Source organism: Aspergillus piperis (genome assembly GCF_003184755.1).
Source record: "Aspergillus piperis CBS 112811 unplaced genomic scaffold BO85scaffold_25, whole genome shotgun sequence".
In the NCBI taxonomy this organism is placed as follows: domain Eukaryota; kingdom Fungi; phylum Ascomycota; class Eurotiomycetes; order Eurotiales; family Aspergillaceae; genus Aspergillus; species Aspergillus piperis.
The window spans coordinates 13,017-30,575 of record NW_020291615.1 but is presented as its reverse complement, the minus strand read 5'-3'; the positions used below and the strand labels follow the sequence as shown (position 1 = coordinate 30,575).

The following is a 17,559-nucleotide window of genomic DNA, read 5'->3' as shown; positions in this document are numbered from 1 at the left end:
TTCTATACTCATATGCACCGACCAATGGTCACCAAGACTACTGAAATTGCATGTGCTATAACGCCATCTCCAACAGCATCCGAAAAGTATTCTCGTTTTCAATACCAGAGATATGCGAGTATGGCTGGTACATATGCATAGATAATAACTACTACGATTAAGTCCTGAATGTACCTGGTAAGTGATTTACTCGGCCTGGAGATCTGGTGCAGATCCTAGTATTCCCCACGGATGCAACCCTAGACCAGCACGTTGCTTTGAGCATGAATAAGGGATGTTACATCGATCGAAAGAGCCACCTAAACATCTCACAGATCTGCATCAATATGAGTGGGTGCAAGTGTTACCCACATCGCTGTTTCTCCTTTAACTACTTGGTCGTCTGTTCCAGTACCGTGGATATCATCGATGGATGATTGATCTGCCAAGATGCACATTCAGTGCCCACGGAGGGTCTACACTGATGATGTACTACATCCGTCTCTTCAGTAGAAATAGGGTACTAATCCCATAGATCCTGCTCGCATCACTTCGTTTTCAAGAATTTGCATCTGATTCTGGAAACCCCATTACTGCTGCATCTGAAAGCAACCCATAATGAGAGCTCCCTCCATTGTATCGACACTTCTGTCAGGAGTCCCGCCTTCCATTAAAATCATTCCAGATGTACCATTGGCAACCACACAGCGTCCAGTCTTTGCGGAAGCGGATACGTACGATATAGAGGCTTCTGCTCCCGATATGTCCATCATGAGCCCGTTCGGATTATCCCATCTAGCGGAAGACTCTGTACCGTCTGTGGCTCAAGCAGCTGCTCATCTACTGTTAATGGAAGCTATGTGGGTATGGAAGCATAAGGCAACTAGTGGAGAGACTGCCATGAAACTGCTCTCCTTGCTCTCGGCGAACAGTGTGGACCTGCAGCCAGACAATGAGAAAATTCACAGTCAGTTACTGGCTGGGCTTATGGAGGTTGCTGCTCCTCGATTCTACTCGTGGTGGCACGCAGTAAACAAGAAATTATCAAGGACAATGCCTGAGGAAGATTACTTGGAGCTACCAGCCGATCTATTGCCTCCTATGGGTAGCTCTTCCCCTCTAAGAAGATAGACTCTGCACAGGTCTGACTGATACTTGCTCTAGATGTTATGCTGATCTGGCATACATATATGCTACAGCCTTTTATCTACGAGGATGACTGTTCTCGGCTGGACGTACCTCACATGCGCCGGGTTCTGTTCCCCTGGAAGGAAGTGGTAAGAGGATAATAAACAATTGCCCTCAAAATACCACTGTTGACTGAATATACTAGGTTAATGCAATCGACATCAGGACGACCGAATACTGCATCCCTTCTGCTGCCAGGGACTTCTTTGAAAAAACTTCCGGACAATCAGCCGATCTTCTTGAAGAGGTCTGTAACAAAGCGCATCCGCTAGTGTACGATATGAACTGTCCATACTGCCACACCACCAGAAATTTACCAATCATACCCACCGCTCAAACCGAAGACATAAAGCAAGGCTTCGAGCTAGGATGCGACTGCGGCTACGCACCGTCCGTGGACGCACTCCGCAGCGATCTTCTTCACCTCCGCCAAACCAGAGAGTCGCGACTAAGAGGAACATATTCGAACCCTGCTCTCGCTCAAGCATTATATCCCCTATCAAGAGCACTACCACTGCCTATCCTAGAGTCCTGCACCAAGCGCGAACGCTTCCTCCAGGCTATTTACACTGCAAGCTACGAAAGCAACACACCGAAATGGGCTGTAGAAACCTTGCTATCACTCTACACACCAACCTCCCCAGTGACGCAAGCATCATCAGCTCATTACTCCTCAGTACTGCGCGCAACATGCTTCATGGACGAGATGCACAAGAAATGCTGGCTGCGTTCACCAGCCCTCTGCTGTCAGTCTACAAACACTCCATCAAAACTAATTGGTACCCTGCCACGAGCACAGCAGAAATATCAAAACTTTCTAAAATCAGCTCGTCCGTCAAACAATCTATTTATTACTCCAACATCAGACGTGGATTTATTTTGGCACACGCACCAGCTGTCTCCGGAACCTTATCGCCGGTTCTGTATTCGACATGTAAGGAAGTCTATGGACTATAGCGATAAAGTGATTCTTGAAAACCTATGTGGTTCGTTTAAGGCTAGTCAGAAGGCTTATTCGCAGCACTTCAAAGGGGAGTATGATGCCTGTCTTTGTTGGTCGTGCGAGATAGAGCGGAATGATCAAGAGGTTGCTCTGTCTGATGATGAGGCATCATCATCAGCATCAAAAAAGACGCAGGAATACCTTGATTGGGCTCGCCGAGTAGTTGTTATGTTCTGGCAGGAAGTTGAGGCCCGGCGCGAGAAGGGACTGCTGGGCCTCAAAAGGGAGAGCCTAGAGGAAGTTTTGGCGAAGGGACCTCGCAGACGGAGTTCATTGGTGTCTCTTCCTTCGCTCAAAGAATGGAGATGATAGCATACGCAAGGTAAAAGCTAGCCAGGGAAAGTCTCCCAGCCATAATAGATCAAGACCTACGGTTAGATCTCTAGCCTGTAGGATCTAAGCAGCGTAAATGGCAATGAAATATGGAACAATATATGCATGTGGTATTAATATACATGGATCACATCAAGCTCGTCCGTCCTCCAATCTCTTGGCTGCCCTCGCCGTTGGGCATCTCGCCGTTCCGTCCGAAGATGAACTCCCGGTAAATACCCTCCAAGCGGCGTCTTTCAGCTGGGCTGAGAGAGCTACGCGTTGTGTTCAAAGAACGTTCCATGTGCTCCCACCGCACGATGATCTCCTCGCGGGGTTCCTCGTGCGCGGTCCCGTTGGGGGCTGCGGTCTGAGTGTTGTTCGCTGTGCCTTGCTCCGACTGTCGCTGGCGTCGTCGTGCGCTCTTAATTGCATCGAGCTTGGACGCGACAACGGCTGGAGAAGGCATCGATACCTTTCCGGCCTCCTGTTCGGAGGCAGAGTAGAGGAACTGGATGAATGACTTGGTGCTGGTGGCTGTTGATGACGAGGACTTTGTGCCATTCTTGGCCGTGGACTTGTCGTTCACGGAGTGGTCGCCGAGGGCATCGTGGACTGCCTCAAGGTGGGCGTTGTATACAACAGCCTGTAGATCAGCTCCGGAGAAGCCCTCTGTACGGGTGGCCACTTCGTCCAGACGAGCAGCGACTTCCTCGTTCATTGCGAGCTTCTCGCTTACTGCTCGGATTATGTCGAGTCGGTCTGCGTGGTTGGGCATGTCGCAAATCAAAGATTTGTCGAGACGTCCTGGTCGGAGCAGGGCGGGATCGATGAGGTCAGGTCGGGATGTAGCTGCAAGGACGTACACTCCGGAGAGACCTTCGGCACCATCCATTTGTGTCAAAAGCTGGTTGACGACGCGATCGGTGACACCAGTAGAGTCGTGTCCACGCTTAGGTGCGATACTGTCGAATTCATCGAAGAAGAGGATACACGGTCGAGCGGCCTGTGCCCGTTCGAAGAGATCTCGGACACTCTTCTCACTCGCACCGATATACTTGTTCAAGATTTCAGGACCCTTGACAGAGATGAAGTTCAGGCCACACTCTCCGGCTACCGCACTGGCGAGCAACGTCTTTCCACATCCAGGGTATCCGTAAAGTAGCAGACCTGAGCGCAGACGCAAAGGACATTGTGCGAAGATAGGCGCGTACTTGGTGGGATACTGCAACGTCTCGAGAAGCATTTTACGGGTCTCAGTCAACCCACCGATGCCTGCAAAGGTCGTAGTAGACGAGGTGAGCGTAACGTTTCGAAGAGACGCGGGAGTGAAGCCTTTGATAGCGTTTTCAAAATCATCTGCCCCAAGCGTGATGGCTCTCGACGATGATGAAATATCCTGAACAGAGCGAATAAGAGCCTCGTTCCGTGCGCGGGAGACTAGAAGGACCATATCACCGGGCATGTACCCATCTGTCTTGCCAGCAAGTTCCAAGAAATCCACATCCCTACCAAGCACGAACCCGTCTGCGCCTGCTGAGCTGGGACGACTTCCTGGATTGGAAGGGTTCAGCCAGGAGTCTTGCGTAGAGGAACTGGAGTTCCGTGCATGACCGTTCAACGCAGGTGGGACACCTCTGTCCTGGCTGGTAAGTTGCTCCAGCACCTTGCGGCGACCTTCCTTGTCCGGAGCCCTCAAGTGGATGATCTCTCGGACAACGTGACCTCCAATAATGACATTGTTCAAGGACTCTTTCGACTGTGCCGTGGCCAGCAGAACCACCGAAGAGTTCATGGTGCAATACTCGCGCACCATCGAGCAGATAACTTCACTGTTCTGGCGGCTGCGGCCATTGTCCCCTCCAACCTGAAGCTCTGTCTCGACAGGACACAGCTTGTCAAGATCATCCAGAATCACAAGCGACTGTCCGCCAAGACGTGCGCACCAGGAAGCGGACATGAAAAGGCGGTTCAGCGTTTCTTTGATGTTTGAAATCCGGGTCTCGTCGGTAACCAGTTTCCGACAAGAAAAATATTTTACGTTGAACAGATAGTCCGTCCGCACACGGTGAGCTAGTAGATGGCTCAAAGCTGTCTTTCCAGACCCCAGACCGCCTGTGAGCAAGATAGAGGAGGATTTGGTCAGGTTATCGATAGACTGAGAGATAATACGGTCGATCCCGACCAGTTCAGGAACAGTAGGCGGTATTGCGTCCTCAGATGGATGGGTGGAGGAGCTTGATTCCGCTGGACGGGGGATCTCAGCCTGCACTTCCAGCAACAGCTTAGCATCTGATCCCAAGAGCCAGTTTGTTGCTGGTTTTGCCGTTTCGGAACCAGTCTTCAGCGGAGGGTCAAATCGGAGAATAGCACCGTCGAAACTGGGTCCTGTTGCCTGGTAGTCTGTATTTGGCAAAACCATCCCATCGGTCAAGGGCCCTGCTAGTAGCCCCTTGTCCGATCCAGTACTCCCATAGATCATCTTGATACGCTCTGCCAATGCATCTCTCGCTGCCGCAGTATCGGACCCGAATTTCAATCCATCTTTCTTCTTTGTCGTATCAGCCATAAAAGGATGTATCTTGAGCGTTTTCACCGTGGACCGCTGTAGCGGCGGAGGGGCCGCCTCGACTCGAATAATACCACCCACCATACCCTCAGCACCGAGAGCAGCAGACAACAGAGTGGATACTGCAATATGCTGGGTGTCCGGAGCATCAGTCCACGGGATCAACCTTGCAACCAGCTTGGCCGCCGGTGTTCCGGCATCGCTACCTTTTTGTTCCGTTTGTTCTACCTGTTGCTGCGGGTCGGGTGGCGCCTTCAGGCCAGCAGGCTGGACAACCGAAATGCAAGCCCATCCTGCACCCCGAAGCTCGTTGGTGGCAAGCATGTCCGGATCAAGCCAAACACGGAACCCATCATTGTTGTCTTCCTCTGCCTCTTCATCAAAGTACTGCTCCGACAGTTGGCGGTCGATTCCCCGGAAGAAGAGGGAGCCCCTGCTCGTCGAGTCAGATCGACTGCCCTTTGCCCGGGCGGTGCTTCCACTACTCCGTCCCCCAACACTTCTTCTGCTGCTTCCAGTGACACTCCGGCTATCTCCCCGGGCGCCTCTGTTGGCCTTCGGACGAGTCTTCGGAGCAACAATGACTTCCGCATCTGGCGCTATCTTCGCGAAGGGCGAGGTATTTGGGGGAGCAGGAGTCAAAGATGTGATGACAATGTTGGCCGTGGATGTTGGAGATAAATGCAATGCAAGAGGGTGCATGTGATCAGGTTGAGGTGTCGTGTATGTGGGGTTGGGGAGAGCTCGAATCTGCGACAGAAGGTTAAGCTCGAGGAAGGTCGCGTGAAGCTCAATAACTGCAGGTGATTAGACGAGTCGGTAAATCATAGAAGGGGACCCAAAACATACTCTCCCAATCTTCCGGAGTCAGGGGTTCAATATTAATGGTATGCGCAACGGGTGGATCAAGATGGATGTATATCCCGACCTAGGCGCATTAGCATCTGAGGGTCCCCGTCGCGACCGGCACACTTACCCTTTGGCCATCAGCAAGACCCAAGAGTCGCCCAAATGTTGTATCCAGCTCTACTGTAGAGATGTCCTGCTCCCTGGCGGCAGAAGCACTGCTAATACCGTCTCTTCCCACGACGGGAGCCAGCTTTCGCTTACTCGGCATTCCAGTCCACCCCAGATAGCATGACCGCTGCGCGGGGTTGCCATTGACCTTTCCTGTAGTTTGGCGATATTGTAGTTCGACAATTACATTTTGTGCGGCCTATTTCTAAAGTAAGCTGGGCTGGAATATCACCGTGCTCTGTCCAGGTGGGATGACTAGCTTACAGTATTGGCATTGACCAGCAGTGCGACCAGCGACGGTGGCAGGTTTACAAGACAGTTCTTCAAAGGTACCAGGGAAACTTCCGCGGTGGTGGAGGGCTTTCGGGGCGCCATTCTCAGGCGCAGGATCGCAAGCTCGTGCGGTCAGCGAACACAGCAAAAGAATTGGAGTCGGGGATCGGGAGATCTTGGGGAGAATGAGAGAAGACCAGACCTCAGCATCTCCCCGGACTCATTAGACTCGCATTGACTCCGCAAACCAACCAGATGCCGTTGGCCGAGGTGGCCCGCCGCCGATGTTCGGGCCGAGAGTTGTTCCTCTCCGAGAGCACGTGCTATACTGACCAATATACGCTAGACCCGAACTGGCAATAAAGTAGACATGGCATGAAAGACGCGAAATCGACGCGTTTCGCGACGTGTTGCTGCGGCAGCCGAAAAAGGCAATCCGCCAACTGGGAAGAAACTCCGCCAAGGGACGCTTTGGCCGAACCGCCGCCTTTCTTTTACCTTCTCGGCCCCAGGCAGTTTTAGCACCATCACAAACCCGCTTCATCGCCAGCTGTTGGTCAATTGAACTGGCTTGTTGCCCTACAGCATCATGGCTTTGAACGCTTACACCCTTAACGTCAACTACGAAGCGCAGCTCGATGCCTTCAAGGATTTTCTGAAGCACTTCAAAAGTTTTGAGTCTGCTTCGGAATCGGCTGCGACAGAAGCCATTGAAGACCTTCGCATTGACGAGGATGGCACCAGCGATGAATACGACTTTATGGATGATGTCGCCCAGGAGGGCAGCGCACAGCGCGCTGGTCGCAGACGTCGGGAGCCCAAGCTCAAATACATGCAGGTATTGCAGGAGGTCGCTGACCGGGAGCGCACAAACATTCTGATTGAGCTGGACGATCTCGCTACTGTGAGTGCTTCCTTATTGCGGCTGATCTCCCGACCAAGACTGACCTGCTACAGTATGAGAAAGGCCTTTCGGATGACGTGGACCTGCGGCTTGTTGAATCCGTGCAGAAGAACACCTACCATTATATCGATCTTTTCTCTCGTGCGGTTGATGACTTGATGCCGAAGGAAAGCAAGGAGATCACGTAGGTCGAAAATTCTACCCTTCAGGGCTTGAAGCTAATCGCGCACAGTTTCAAGGATGACGTACTCGATGTTATCATGTCGCAGCGTGAAAAGCGCAACGAGGCCATGAACATGGCTGCAGAGGCCAATGCCGACGCCGATGCCGCCCAGTCTATCTTTCCGCCCGAGCTGACACGCCGGTACACCATGAACTTCAAACCCCTCACCCCTTCCGGCTCGAGCAGCGACCGCCAGTCCAAGGCCCTTGCAGTGCGCAACGTCCGCGCAGAGCACATTGGTGGCTTGATCACCGTTCGGGGTATTACAACCCGTGTCTCGGATGTCAAGCCAGCTGTTGAAATCAACGCCTACACTTGTGATCGCTGTGGATGTGAAGTGTTCCAACCGGTTACTACGAAGCAGTTCCTTCCTATGTCCGAATGTGTGTCGGAAGAATGCAGGACGAACAACTCCAAGGGGCAGCTGTTCCTCTCCACTCGCGCTTCCAAATTCGTTCCTTTCCAAGAGGTCAAGATCCAAGAAATGGCGGATCAGGTGCCCGTTGGCCATATCCCACGAACCATGACTATCCACTGCCATGGAAGTCTCACACGCCAGCTCAACCCGGGAGATGTTGTTGACATCGCAGGAATCTTCCTCCCCACGCCTTACACCGGTTTCAGAGCCATCCGTGCGGGCTTGCTGACTGATACTTACATGGAAGCCCAGCATATCACGCAGCACAAGAAGTCATACAACGACACGGCCATGGACAGCCGAACTCTCCGCAAGATCGACCAGTACCAGAAGTCCGGAAATATGTACGAGTACTTGTCGCGATCAATTGCCCCTGAAATCTACGGACACCTAGATGTGAAGAAGGCACTGCTTTTGCTCCTGATTGGTGGTGTCACGAAAGAGATGGGCGACGGCCTGCACATTCGTGGTGACATCAACATCTGCCTCATGGGTGACCCTGGTGTTGCCAAGTCCCAGCTGTTGAAGTATATTGCCAAGGTTGCCCCTCGTGGTGTGTACACCACCGGTCGAGGAAGCAGTGGTGTTGGTCTTACTGCGGCTGTTATGCGGGACCCGGTGACGGATGAGATGGTCCTGGAGGGAGGTGCCCTGGTCCTGGCAGACAACGGTATCTGCTGTATCGATGAATTCGATAAGATGGATGACTCGGATCGTACGGCAATTCACGAAGTGATGGAACAGCAGACCATTTCCATCTCCAAGGCGGGAATCACGACCACCCTCAACGCTCGTACCTCGATCCTGGCAGCAGCCAACCCGCTTTACGGCCGTTACAACCCCCGAGTCTCTCCAGTCGAGAACATCAACCTTCCCGCGGCTCTCCTTTCGCGTTTCGATGTCATGTTCCTTATTCTCGATACCCCTTCGCGCGAAGCAGATGAGGAGCTGGCTAGCCACGTCACCTATGTCCACATGCACAACAAGCACCCTGAGCACGAGGATGCCGGCGTTATGTTCACGCCTCAGGAAGTCCGCCAGTACATTGCTAGGGCGCGTACCTACCGTCCTGTTGTTCCCTCCGCTGTGTCCGATTACATGGTCGGAGCCTATGTAAGAATGAGGAAGCAGCAGAAGAAGGACGAGGCAGAGAAGAAGCAGTTCTCCCATGTGACGCCCCGTACGCTTCTCGGTGTTGTTCGTCTGTCGCAGGCCCTGGCGCGTCTCCGATTCAGCAACGAAGTTGTCACCGAGGATGTCGATGAGGCCTTGCGCCTGGTCGAGGTCAGCAAGGCTTCGCTGGCCAACGACGGCCAGTCAAGCTTGGACCAGAGCCCTACCAGCAAGATCTACTACCTCATCCGCAGCATGATGGAGAGTGGTGCTGCGGCTGTGGGCGATGGAGACGGAAGCGAATTGAGCATGAGGAGAATCCGGGAGAGAGTACTTGCCAAGGGTTTCACGGAGGACCAGCTCAACGTGACGATTGACGAGTATGAGCAAAACAACGTAAGTTCAGCTGCTGTATACTACGTCTATATGAGCATCTGCTAATCATTCTATCTTATAGGTCTGGCAAGTTCTGGGCGGCGGTACCCGTCTCGTCTTTGTTGATGCTATGGACATGTAAACGGCTATTACTTAATTTAGCACGAGTCTGCAGTCATACATTTCTGCTATTTTTCATCGATTATTTTTGAACTACTTATATTCATCAGAGAGACGTGCACGAGGTCATGTGAGATTCCTGTGGGAGGGTAGAACCCGGACCGGTGTTTGGTGTTTATTTCTTGATATCATCACAACTAAATAAATGGCATTGAATAATCAAGCAGTACAACGTGCATAATATATATAACTAGTAAAGGAGCGTAGTAATCTTCCAAACAACTCTCCACTGACAGATCAAGATCAACCAAATCCCTTCCTCCCCAAACCCCCCAACTATCACTCCGTCCCCCTTTCCACTCAAACCTTCCACCTCCTCCAAACTGAATTCAAAATCTCAAACCCCACACTGTCCATAAATCGGCACCTCAGAACACAACTGCGCACTCGCTCCATACGGATTATCGCACAGCGTATCACACTGGGTATATTCAGGCGTGAAGACCAGAAACTGATAGCCGGGGACATTCAAGCGGAATTGTTTCGTGATGTCGTTATTCTGGCGGGAGGCTTTGTATCCCGCACGACAGGCGCAGTGGAAGCGCGTGCCGGTGTTGATGCATGAGGTTGTCACGTCGCAGTGGTTCTCGCCTGAGAGGGGGTTGCAGGTTCCGCATGTTGGGGGGGATGCTGGGGATGCAGCTTGGGGAGCTGGAGCTGCAGCTGGGTTGGGGGAGGCGAGGGTTAAAGTGGTGGTGGTGGTGGCTAGGAGGAAGGTGAAGGTGGTTGAGAAGTACATGTTGAGATGTGGATAATCCAATGAGGTTGTAACTGTGGTTATGATGGTGAGGATGAGGATTAGGAAAAGGGGATGGGTTGGAGGGATCTTATATCCATCTTCTAGTTATCTACCTAACTATCTGGAAGAAGGTAGATGTATAGTTTAGTATGGACTAAAACTTGAAATAGAGTAATTCAATCAAGTCTACTACTTCGTATAGATCTGACCACATCATCTGGGGTTCCTCGTTGCCGAAGGACGGAAAACATGGTGGCTGGTAATCTAACTATCGCGACTACGACGTCATGAGGAATAACATCCATGATTAGCTCAGTAGGTGGTGATGGTGTGGTTCCTCTGAGACATACCAGGACATCGGAAATAGACCATTAAGCTCCCTGTTATATGGGCTGTGCCGGTGGTGGAGGGCGAATACGAGGCAGCCCTGCGGATCCAGCATTGACGGGAGGCGATTGTTGCTTTCTTTAGCAAGGTTAGAAGTATAGACTCCATCACTACAGATGGGTCAGAGATATTTGGGAGATGATTTATGCTAAGTTGAAAGGGTCTCATTCTTTTCGCTTTGATATCGCTCACGGTCAGGTGAGTAAGGTCAATATGGTTTAAATGTCCGTTTGGTGGAGGCTGTGATGTTTCAGTTGGGTTAAGTTGACTATTGAACGCTTAGTATCAATGGGAGTCGAACTACGTAAGTTAGTAGAGTGTCACATATACATTTATTCTATCTCGTGACATCCGAACATAAGGCAAAAAATACGTTCTAATGTCTACCAGAGCTTGAGCGGCATAGATGTGACTGTTCGATCGGACAATTTCACCTGGTGCTCGTCTAGTAGGCTTAGTGCCATCGCTATTGCCGAAGCAACTCCTGGTGCTATTACTTGGTGACCGGTGTTGCAGAATGCACTCGCATTCAATACTGGATCAACCTTGGAGAAAAGAAGTCACGGGTCCAGTGCGATAGCAGAGATAGTAAAAGTGTGCGGTATGTATATAGACAAAGAACTTCCGCTACCCAGATATACTTTAAAGCTATAAATAACATTTCATTATGTCATTCCTATACATCTCGACACGAACAGTCCGATCACTTCGTAAATAAACCCTACAAGCGCATTTTCGACGCCTCTGGTTCCCCAATCAGCTGCAGGAAGCTTTCATGGACCTCATCGGTGAGATCGCTAGCCTGCATGCTCCGTCCCTTGGCCAAAAAGGCACGACGAGAGCACTCCCTCGTGATACTGCTTCCCGCGAACGCCGCAAGAAGCAATGTCGTGGTAGGGGACATCCTCTTATTCTCGGACTCCAGCTCCGCCTGAACATCTTGCTTGGTCTCAGCCTCCTTCTTGTTGTCCTGCTCTCCCGAATCCCAGAGTCCGTTATGGTAAGCCGCCCTCCAGGCCAAGAGTGTGCCCAGCGAGCCAGTAAGCGTATCTCCCTGTCCACCACTCCGCTTCAGCCCGCCCTGAATGTCGGAGACAATGCTGGTGACACCATTCGAAATAATATCATGAGGACCCTTCTGAATGATAGTAACACCACCCAGAGCCTGAGAAAGCTGTTCACAAGCCCTAGTCTCCTCGCTAGTCTTGTCGCCGCCACCAGGCTTAGAGCCAATCTCGGCCTGGCTGGGGACGTCAATGCCCAGGGCTTTCGCCAGGCGACTGAACTCATTTACATTGGGAGTAAGAATACACTCCTTATAGCCCTTCACTAGATCCGGGTCCTCCGTGACAAGGAGCAGACCGTCCGCATCCAAAACAAACGGTATCGATCGGGACCGGGCTTCCTTCATCACCTCCGTGACCACCTTGAGCGTAACTCCGTCGCGACCTAGACCTGGTCCAATAACTAGGCAATGGAGACGGGAAAGCATGGAGATGATGGGACTAGCGAGTGACGGGGCGTCAATAGACTCGGGATCTTTGACGTTGTCGCTGCTTGGCAGTATCGGGTGAACCATAAGGTTCGGAGAATAAGTTTTGATGACCTAGCCCCAGTCAATGACAACAGACGTGCTTGAGTCTAGCAGACTGCAAACTTACAACTGCAGCAGACTTGTCACAAATTACGTGACTCTGTGATCTGTCAGAAGTGTATACAGCGGCTAACGTTCTGGTGAACAGCCTACCATATCGCATCCTGCAATGCCATGTCAGCTAGAAGCCAGCTATACTAGCAGTGAATAAGTATCTTACCCAGTCTAGCCGACGCCATTGAAGAGAAGTAGGGAGCCCCTGTGTAACTTGGACACGTTCACATTCCGTTCGCATGAAGAGGAGCGGGGTGAACATACTCTATACTTCCTCCGATGACAGCAACACGTCCCTGTTGTCCTTCGATCTGTCAGAAGAAAATTCGTAAAGTGAAACACTGAAACTGTAATGTCAAAGCCTACCTTTGTGGAATTTCTCAAGCATCGGAGGCACCAGATTGCGCGCCTTCTTCAGCAAAACCTTGGACGAGGTTGTAATGTGATGAACCGACGACTCCATGATGGCGAGCGAAATAGCGATCGATCAGTATGCTGAATCTGTAACTGTAGAATGGTATACTATGCGTTCTATAATAAAGAGCAGATCGACTGCGCAGCAATTGGAGAGAGAAATAGTAAGTAGAGAGAAGAAGAAGCAGCAGCAGCTGTAGCAGCAGAAGGAAGAGTGATGTCACCGCCTACGGGTGGGGCAGATGGGGTCATTTCTCGATAAGAATCCGGTCTTGATTGCTTTGCTCAATCCTTACTATATATTAATCATATTACCAGCAATGACGATGAGAGTGGTCAATATATGCAGCTATCCAATCGCATTCAATGCTACCACGAGAACAGTGACAGTAACAGACACGCCCGCTATTGTATGTAACTAGCAATGTTAATATGTGAAGTGAAAATGAAGATAATCGCCCTCCATCTATCGACACCTTGACGCTCGCTGATGCTCATCCAAAATTGGTACAGAAATGAACAAATGAAAACAAAGAAGACCAGTAACGTCGTATGTAACGCACCCTCGGGGTATTCCTCGCTGATGCTCCGTATCCAAACAAGAAAACAATGAAAACAGAAGGGAAAATCCAAGAAAATTGTGGAAGTCCGGGTAAGTCGGCTTGCAGGGCTAGCAAAAGCTTGATTAGGTAGGTGTATCGTGGAAGCAAAAGACTTCTTCTTATCGTCGCGATGCCAACGAAGCGAGCTTCTTGCGACGCTCCAGTTTCTGCTGCTTGGCGGCAAGCTCTGCGCGCCATTCCTCCTCATCTTCTCGTCGGGCGGCCGCCAGTGCAGCAGCCTCCTCTTCCTCCACATCGTACAAGCCCGCCTCCATATCGGAGGATTCTGAATAGTAGTCGTCGTAGTCATCGGCATAATCACCCTCGTCTTCCTCATCAGTCCCCAGGTATTCATCCATCCGAGGCTTGGAACGAGACTGTGCTTTCCGGTCGCCAAGTGTTTTGCGTGGTGGCAGACCGGCGGTTCCTCGGTATTCGGGCTGGCCTGTAGACGGAGGCGGTCTTGCGGTTCCTTTGTAGGATAATGGCTCGGGTTCCCTCTTCCTGACGACCTTGCCGTCACCGGATTTCGTGCCTGCAGCTCCACCAGCAGTAACGCCTGCCTTCTTGGCCGACCGCACATCTTTGTCCTTGGTCTGCGCCTCCACTGCCTTCTTCTTGCGTTCGACTTTGCTGAGCTTCTCCTTGGGGGCAGATTGGTGTTTGAACATGCCAACTTGAGTCGGGGCCTTCTCTTGTAGTGCTTTAGCCTTGGCCATGAGATCCGCAAAGGAGCCTTTAGGGGGAGGCTTCGATGACACTGGAGGCGCCTTCTGCTGGGGGGTTGAAGAGCGGCTCTTGACTGCAGTGGTCGCTGTTGTAGAAGGCGCGCTCGGACGAGGTCTAGGAGCTGTAGATACGGTAGACTTCGCCGTGGCAGTGGTATTGGTTGTTGATGATGTTGCTGCTGCCCTGGTAGGTGCTGGAGTAACAGATTTTGCAGGACGAGCTAGCTGCTCCTCGGCCTTTCGCTTGATTCCAGAAACCAGAGGTTTGCGCTCTGAAGCGCCATCTCGAGAGACGTTAACCGGTTTGCGGACCTCGGTCTTAGCATTTGAAGAGGTTACAGGAGGCGACGGTGAGGCAGAGGTGGGGGGGATTGGAGACGGTTTACCCGTCTCGATAGACGAAAGAACGGAATCGAGAAACTGTCGTATGATCAGCAAAAGCCATCAAACAGCAGCCATCCATAGAGTCCTTACACTCATTTTGTCACCTAGTAGGCAAAGAAAGCGCCAAAAGCTATCGAATATGAGTAGTCACGAAGGGGGGTAGTTTCACCGTCGGTGGTTAGTATGACGGGGTACCTTCATGACTTGTTGCGGAACCACTAAAAATCGATCGTTTTCAGATTAGAGATAAGCCAAATTCACGTCTTAGTGCCAGGCATAAAGCACGACGTGAATTAAGGCCCAAAGCCGATGCCAACAAAGCGATAGCTGGATACAACGAGGTCGACCAGATAAAGCCGCCGGGCAAAAACGGTGCAAGAAGTCGCCATCCTGTCTTCTAGAAGCAGCGACCCCACGTGACCGGGGCCCAAGGCATGGGAGTTACCGCATGCGCCACGCCCGCTCGCTTAGCCGGAACTAGCACGATCTGCACTAGCCACAACCCACCAGCCGCATCGCACTTTTCTTGATTTTCAACTTCGGATTCCATTTCTCTCTTTTTCCGTCCATCACATCGCTCAACCCCCAGCGAACTCGACGTGTCAGTCTCCGCCCAACTTTGCGGTTAAATCGATTGATTCTCGTGTTCACCACCACAACTGTACGTTGCCCTCTTGATTGCTTCGTTGCGAAGTTTCGACAGTACGACCACGATATTCCCGGCGCAGTTGTTCTGACAGGTTATTGTGCAGATTCAAAATGAAGTACCTCGCTGCCTACCTTCTGTTGGCCCTTGCTGGCAACAACACCCCCTCCGCTGAGGACATCAAGTCCGTCCTCTCCGCCGTCGGCATCGACGCTGAGGAGGAGCGCCTCCAGAAGCTCCTTGCTGAGCTCGAGGGCAAGGACCTCCAGGAGGTTAGTTAACGCCCATATGAATTTTACCAAGAATTGCGATTTACGAGATGGAATACTGACGATGATTTTTCTACTACAACAGCTCATCTCCGAGGGTACCCAGAAGCTCGCTTCCGTTCCCTCCGGTGGTGCCGCTGCCGCTGCTGCTGCCCCCGCTGCCGGTGGCGCCGCTGCTGAGGCTCCCGCTGAGGAGAAGAAGGAGGAGGCCGCTGAGGAGTCCGATGAGGACATGGGCTTCGGTCTCTTCGACTAAGCGCCTTCACTCCGAACACCGAGAAAAACGTAACAGTTCGTGGGGGAACAGAAATCTGGCGGTTATTTTCAGTCTAGGGAGGAAAATTACCCATTGGTCCAGTCAAGCCGGTGTTTGCCAGGCTTTTCTGATGCAGTTACGAATTATGCATGCGTGAGCTGGAAAGAGCTTTAGCCAATACAGATTCTCTGACCTCCCGATTGATTGAGTGACATTACATTTCGTAGAACGTACGTAGTATGGGATTCTTTGCGCGGGTTTCTCTGTAACTACTAGATACGCTTTTTAATACTACTACCAAAAACGGTAAGTGCTGGTCGAAATTTATAGAAGAGACCATTGAAATCATTACAACAAGCCAATAAGCTCCGACAGAACCACGATTTCAAGCCCAATCGATAATTAATCCATTGATAGTCCATAGATACCCCATACAAATCTTTAGGGCAGCTGGACCGGCGGCCCTATAGATGGGTTCCCAAAGCGGCCTAGTGTAGTAGGGTCGCAACCCTAGACGGGTCGCTTAGACGAGGCTCCAGCCCACCTCCCAACCCAGCGCAGAGGCACAAGAGACGCCCGACGTACGTTCATCAGCGACACGACACGACAACCCATCGTCCTTTCGCTTTTCGAGACCCGTTCGGAAAGCGACCTTGAGAGGAACACCGCAAAAATGGCTGACGAGCACTACGTGAGTTTTCCGATATCAGAATACATGTCAAAGAGGACTAGGAAGAGTTTGAACTAACGTTATCTTGCCTATAGAACGCCGAGGAGGCTGCCGGTACGTTTGAACTTTTCACCTGAATCACCTTTCCCTATCCTGGACCCCGGAAACAGAGACGAATTCGCGTTGTGGGATACGTTATTTGGTTGGATCTGCGATATAATATGGATATGTTTCGATGATGCGACACTGGAAGTTTTCACGAAGGGATGGGGGGGGCAACGGACCGAATTCTCTGTCGACGTTTCTATTCTTGCTTTTTACCCGCACACCAACTACGAGCACCACGCAGCAATGAAGTGAAGGGGATATAAGGCGCTGACGTATCCGGGATACAGAGATCAAGAAGAGAAGACAGTTCCGCAAGTTCACCTACCGCGGAATTGACCTCGACCAGTACGTTACACCATGAACATCCATCATACCCACACTGCACTTCGATCCGACGGTCTCGACTCCGAACGAGCGATTTCAGCAATATGGACATTTATGGATATTTGCGGAATATCCTCGTTGGAGTCGACGGCCGAAGGAAGCAATATATCACACTATCGAAAGAACCGAAATAAGATGATATGGAATGGAAATCTGACCTGTATATCTGCGCAGGCTCCTCGACCTCTCCTCCGAACAGCTCCGTGATGTCGTTCACGCCCGCGCTCGTCGTCGCTTCAACCGCGGTCTGAAGCGCAAGCCTATGGGTCTCATCAAGAAGCTCCGCAAGGCCAAGCAGGAGGCTCGCCCCAACGAGAAGCCCGACCTCGTCAAGACCCACCTCCGTGACATGATCGTTGTCCCCGAGATGATCGGCAGCGTCATCGGTATCTACTCCGGTAAGGAGTTCAACCAGATCGAAGTCAAGCCCGAGATGGTTGGCCACTACCTGGGTGAATTCTCTATCTCCTAGTACGTATACCACATTTTATCCCCGATATAAACAGTTGCATATGGGTATGTCTAACAACCACACAGCAAGCCCGTCAAGCACGGTCGTCCCGGTATCGGTGCCACCCACTCTTCCCGTTTCATTCCCCTCAAGTAAAGAAGAAAAGCTTTATTGGATGGAGTGTCTCGTCGTGTGGAGGAGGAACTCGGGCGTACGGAATGTTGCTGGGAGGATCTACGGATAAAGGAAAAAAAGAATTCAAAACTGGATGGATACCCATATGGCATTTCTTTGGGTTCTCATCTTCTTACCTTGTATG

General features: G+C 51.4%; 8 protein-coding genes across 8 annotated transcripts; 4 read left to right on the top strand and 4 right to left on the bottom strand.

The window, feature by feature from the left end:
- Nucleotides 1-597: 597 nt before the first annotated feature.
- On the top strand, nucleotides 598-2,479 carry BO85DRAFT_504799 (uncharacterized protein; the record flags this gene model as incomplete). The annotated part of the gene is made up of 3 exons (XM_025664312.1): nucleotides 598-1,084; nucleotides 1,144-1,256; nucleotides 1,313-2,479. The coding sequence occupies 3 exons, from the start codon at nucleotides 598-600 to the stop codon at nucleotides 2,477-2,479; spliced, it is 1,767 nt and encodes a 588-aa protein (XP_025511075.1).
- Nucleotides 2,480-2,566: 87 nt separating this feature from the next.
- pex1 (AAA family ATPase peroxin 1) lies at nucleotides 2,567-6,541 on the bottom strand. The gene is made up of 4 exons (XM_025658263.1): nucleotides 6,333-6,541; nucleotides 6,028-6,267; nucleotides 5,901-5,979; nucleotides 2,567-5,848 (listed from the first exon to the last, which is right to left on the bottom strand). The coding sequence occupies exons 1-4, from the start codon at nucleotides 6,441-6,443 to the stop codon at nucleotides 2,631-2,633; spliced, it is 3,648 nt and encodes a 1,215-aa protein (XP_025511074.1). The 5' UTR covers nucleotides 6,444-6,541; the 3' UTR covers nucleotides 2,567-2,630.
- A 313-nt stretch (nucleotides 6,542-6,854) lies between these two features.
- Nucleotides 6,855-9,727, top strand: BO85DRAFT_453239 (DNA replication licensing factor MCM7). The gene is made up of 4 exons (XM_025661010.1): nucleotides 6,855-7,245; nucleotides 7,299-7,429; nucleotides 7,478-9,395; nucleotides 9,457-9,727. Exons 1-4 carry the CDS (start codon nucleotides 6,931-6,933, stop codon nucleotides 9,514-9,516), a joined length of 2,424 nt encoding a protein of 807 aa, XP_025511073.1. The 5' UTR covers nucleotides 6,855-6,930; the 3' UTR covers nucleotides 9,517-9,727.
- Nucleotides 9,728-9,859: 132 nt separating this feature from the next.
- On the bottom strand, nucleotides 9,860-10,300 carry BO85DRAFT_453238 (putative adhesin). Its single transcript, XM_025661009.1, has one exon. The coding sequence runs from the start codon at nucleotides 10,291-10,293 to the stop codon at nucleotides 9,892-9,894; it is 402 nt and encodes a 133-aa protein (XP_025511072.1). The 5' UTR covers nucleotides 10,294-10,300; the 3' UTR covers nucleotides 9,860-9,891.
- Nucleotides 10,301-11,261: 961 nt separating this feature from the next.
- On the bottom strand, nucleotides 11,262-12,899 carry BO85DRAFT_429736 (ATP-dependent (S)-NAD(P)H-hydrate dehydratase). Its single transcript, XM_025658262.1, has 6 exons — nucleotides 12,695-12,899; nucleotides 12,593-12,632; nucleotides 12,495-12,541; nucleotides 12,428-12,438; nucleotides 12,342-12,374; nucleotides 11,262-12,286 (listed from the first exon to the last, which is right to left on the bottom strand). Exons 1-6 carry the CDS (start codon nucleotides 12,789-12,791, stop codon nucleotides 11,402-11,404), a joined length of 1,113 nt encoding a protein of 370 aa, XP_025511071.1. The 5' UTR covers nucleotides 12,792-12,899; the 3' UTR covers nucleotides 11,262-11,401.
- A 97-nt stretch (nucleotides 12,900-12,996) lies between these two features.
- On the bottom strand, nucleotides 12,997-14,813 carry BO85DRAFT_429733 (uncharacterized protein). The gene is made up of 2 exons (XM_025658261.1): nucleotides 14,547-14,813; nucleotides 12,997-14,492 (listed from the first exon to the last, which is right to left on the bottom strand). The coding sequence occupies exons 1-2, from the start codon at nucleotides 14,550-14,552 to the stop codon at nucleotides 13,464-13,466; spliced, it is 1,035 nt and encodes a 344-aa protein (XP_025511070.1). The 5' UTR covers nucleotides 14,553-14,813; the 3' UTR covers nucleotides 12,997-13,463.
- Nucleotides 14,814-15,033: 220 nt separating this feature from the next.
- On the top strand, nucleotides 15,034-15,898 carry aspf8 (ribosomal protein P2). Its single transcript, XM_025663047.1, has 3 exons — nucleotides 15,034-15,117; nucleotides 15,209-15,374; nucleotides 15,457-15,898. Exons 2-3 carry the CDS (start codon nucleotides 15,216-15,218, stop codon nucleotides 15,625-15,627), a joined length of 330 nt encoding a protein of 109 aa, XP_025511069.1. The 5' UTR covers nucleotides 15,034-15,117; nucleotides 15,209-15,215; the 3' UTR covers nucleotides 15,628-15,898.
- A 402-nt stretch (nucleotides 15,899-16,300) lies between these two features.
- Nucleotides 16,301-17,396, top strand: BO85DRAFT_492262 (40S ribosomal protein uS19; the record flags this gene model as incomplete). The annotated part of the gene is made up of 5 exons (XM_025663769.1): nucleotides 16,301-16,318; nucleotides 16,393-16,411; nucleotides 16,693-16,750; nucleotides 16,964-17,260; nucleotides 17,327-17,396. 5 exons carry the CDS (start codon nucleotides 16,301-16,303, stop codon nucleotides 17,394-17,396), a joined length of 462 nt encoding a protein of 153 aa, XP_025511068.1.
- Between the last annotated feature and the right edge of the window lie 163 nt (nucleotides 17,397-17,559).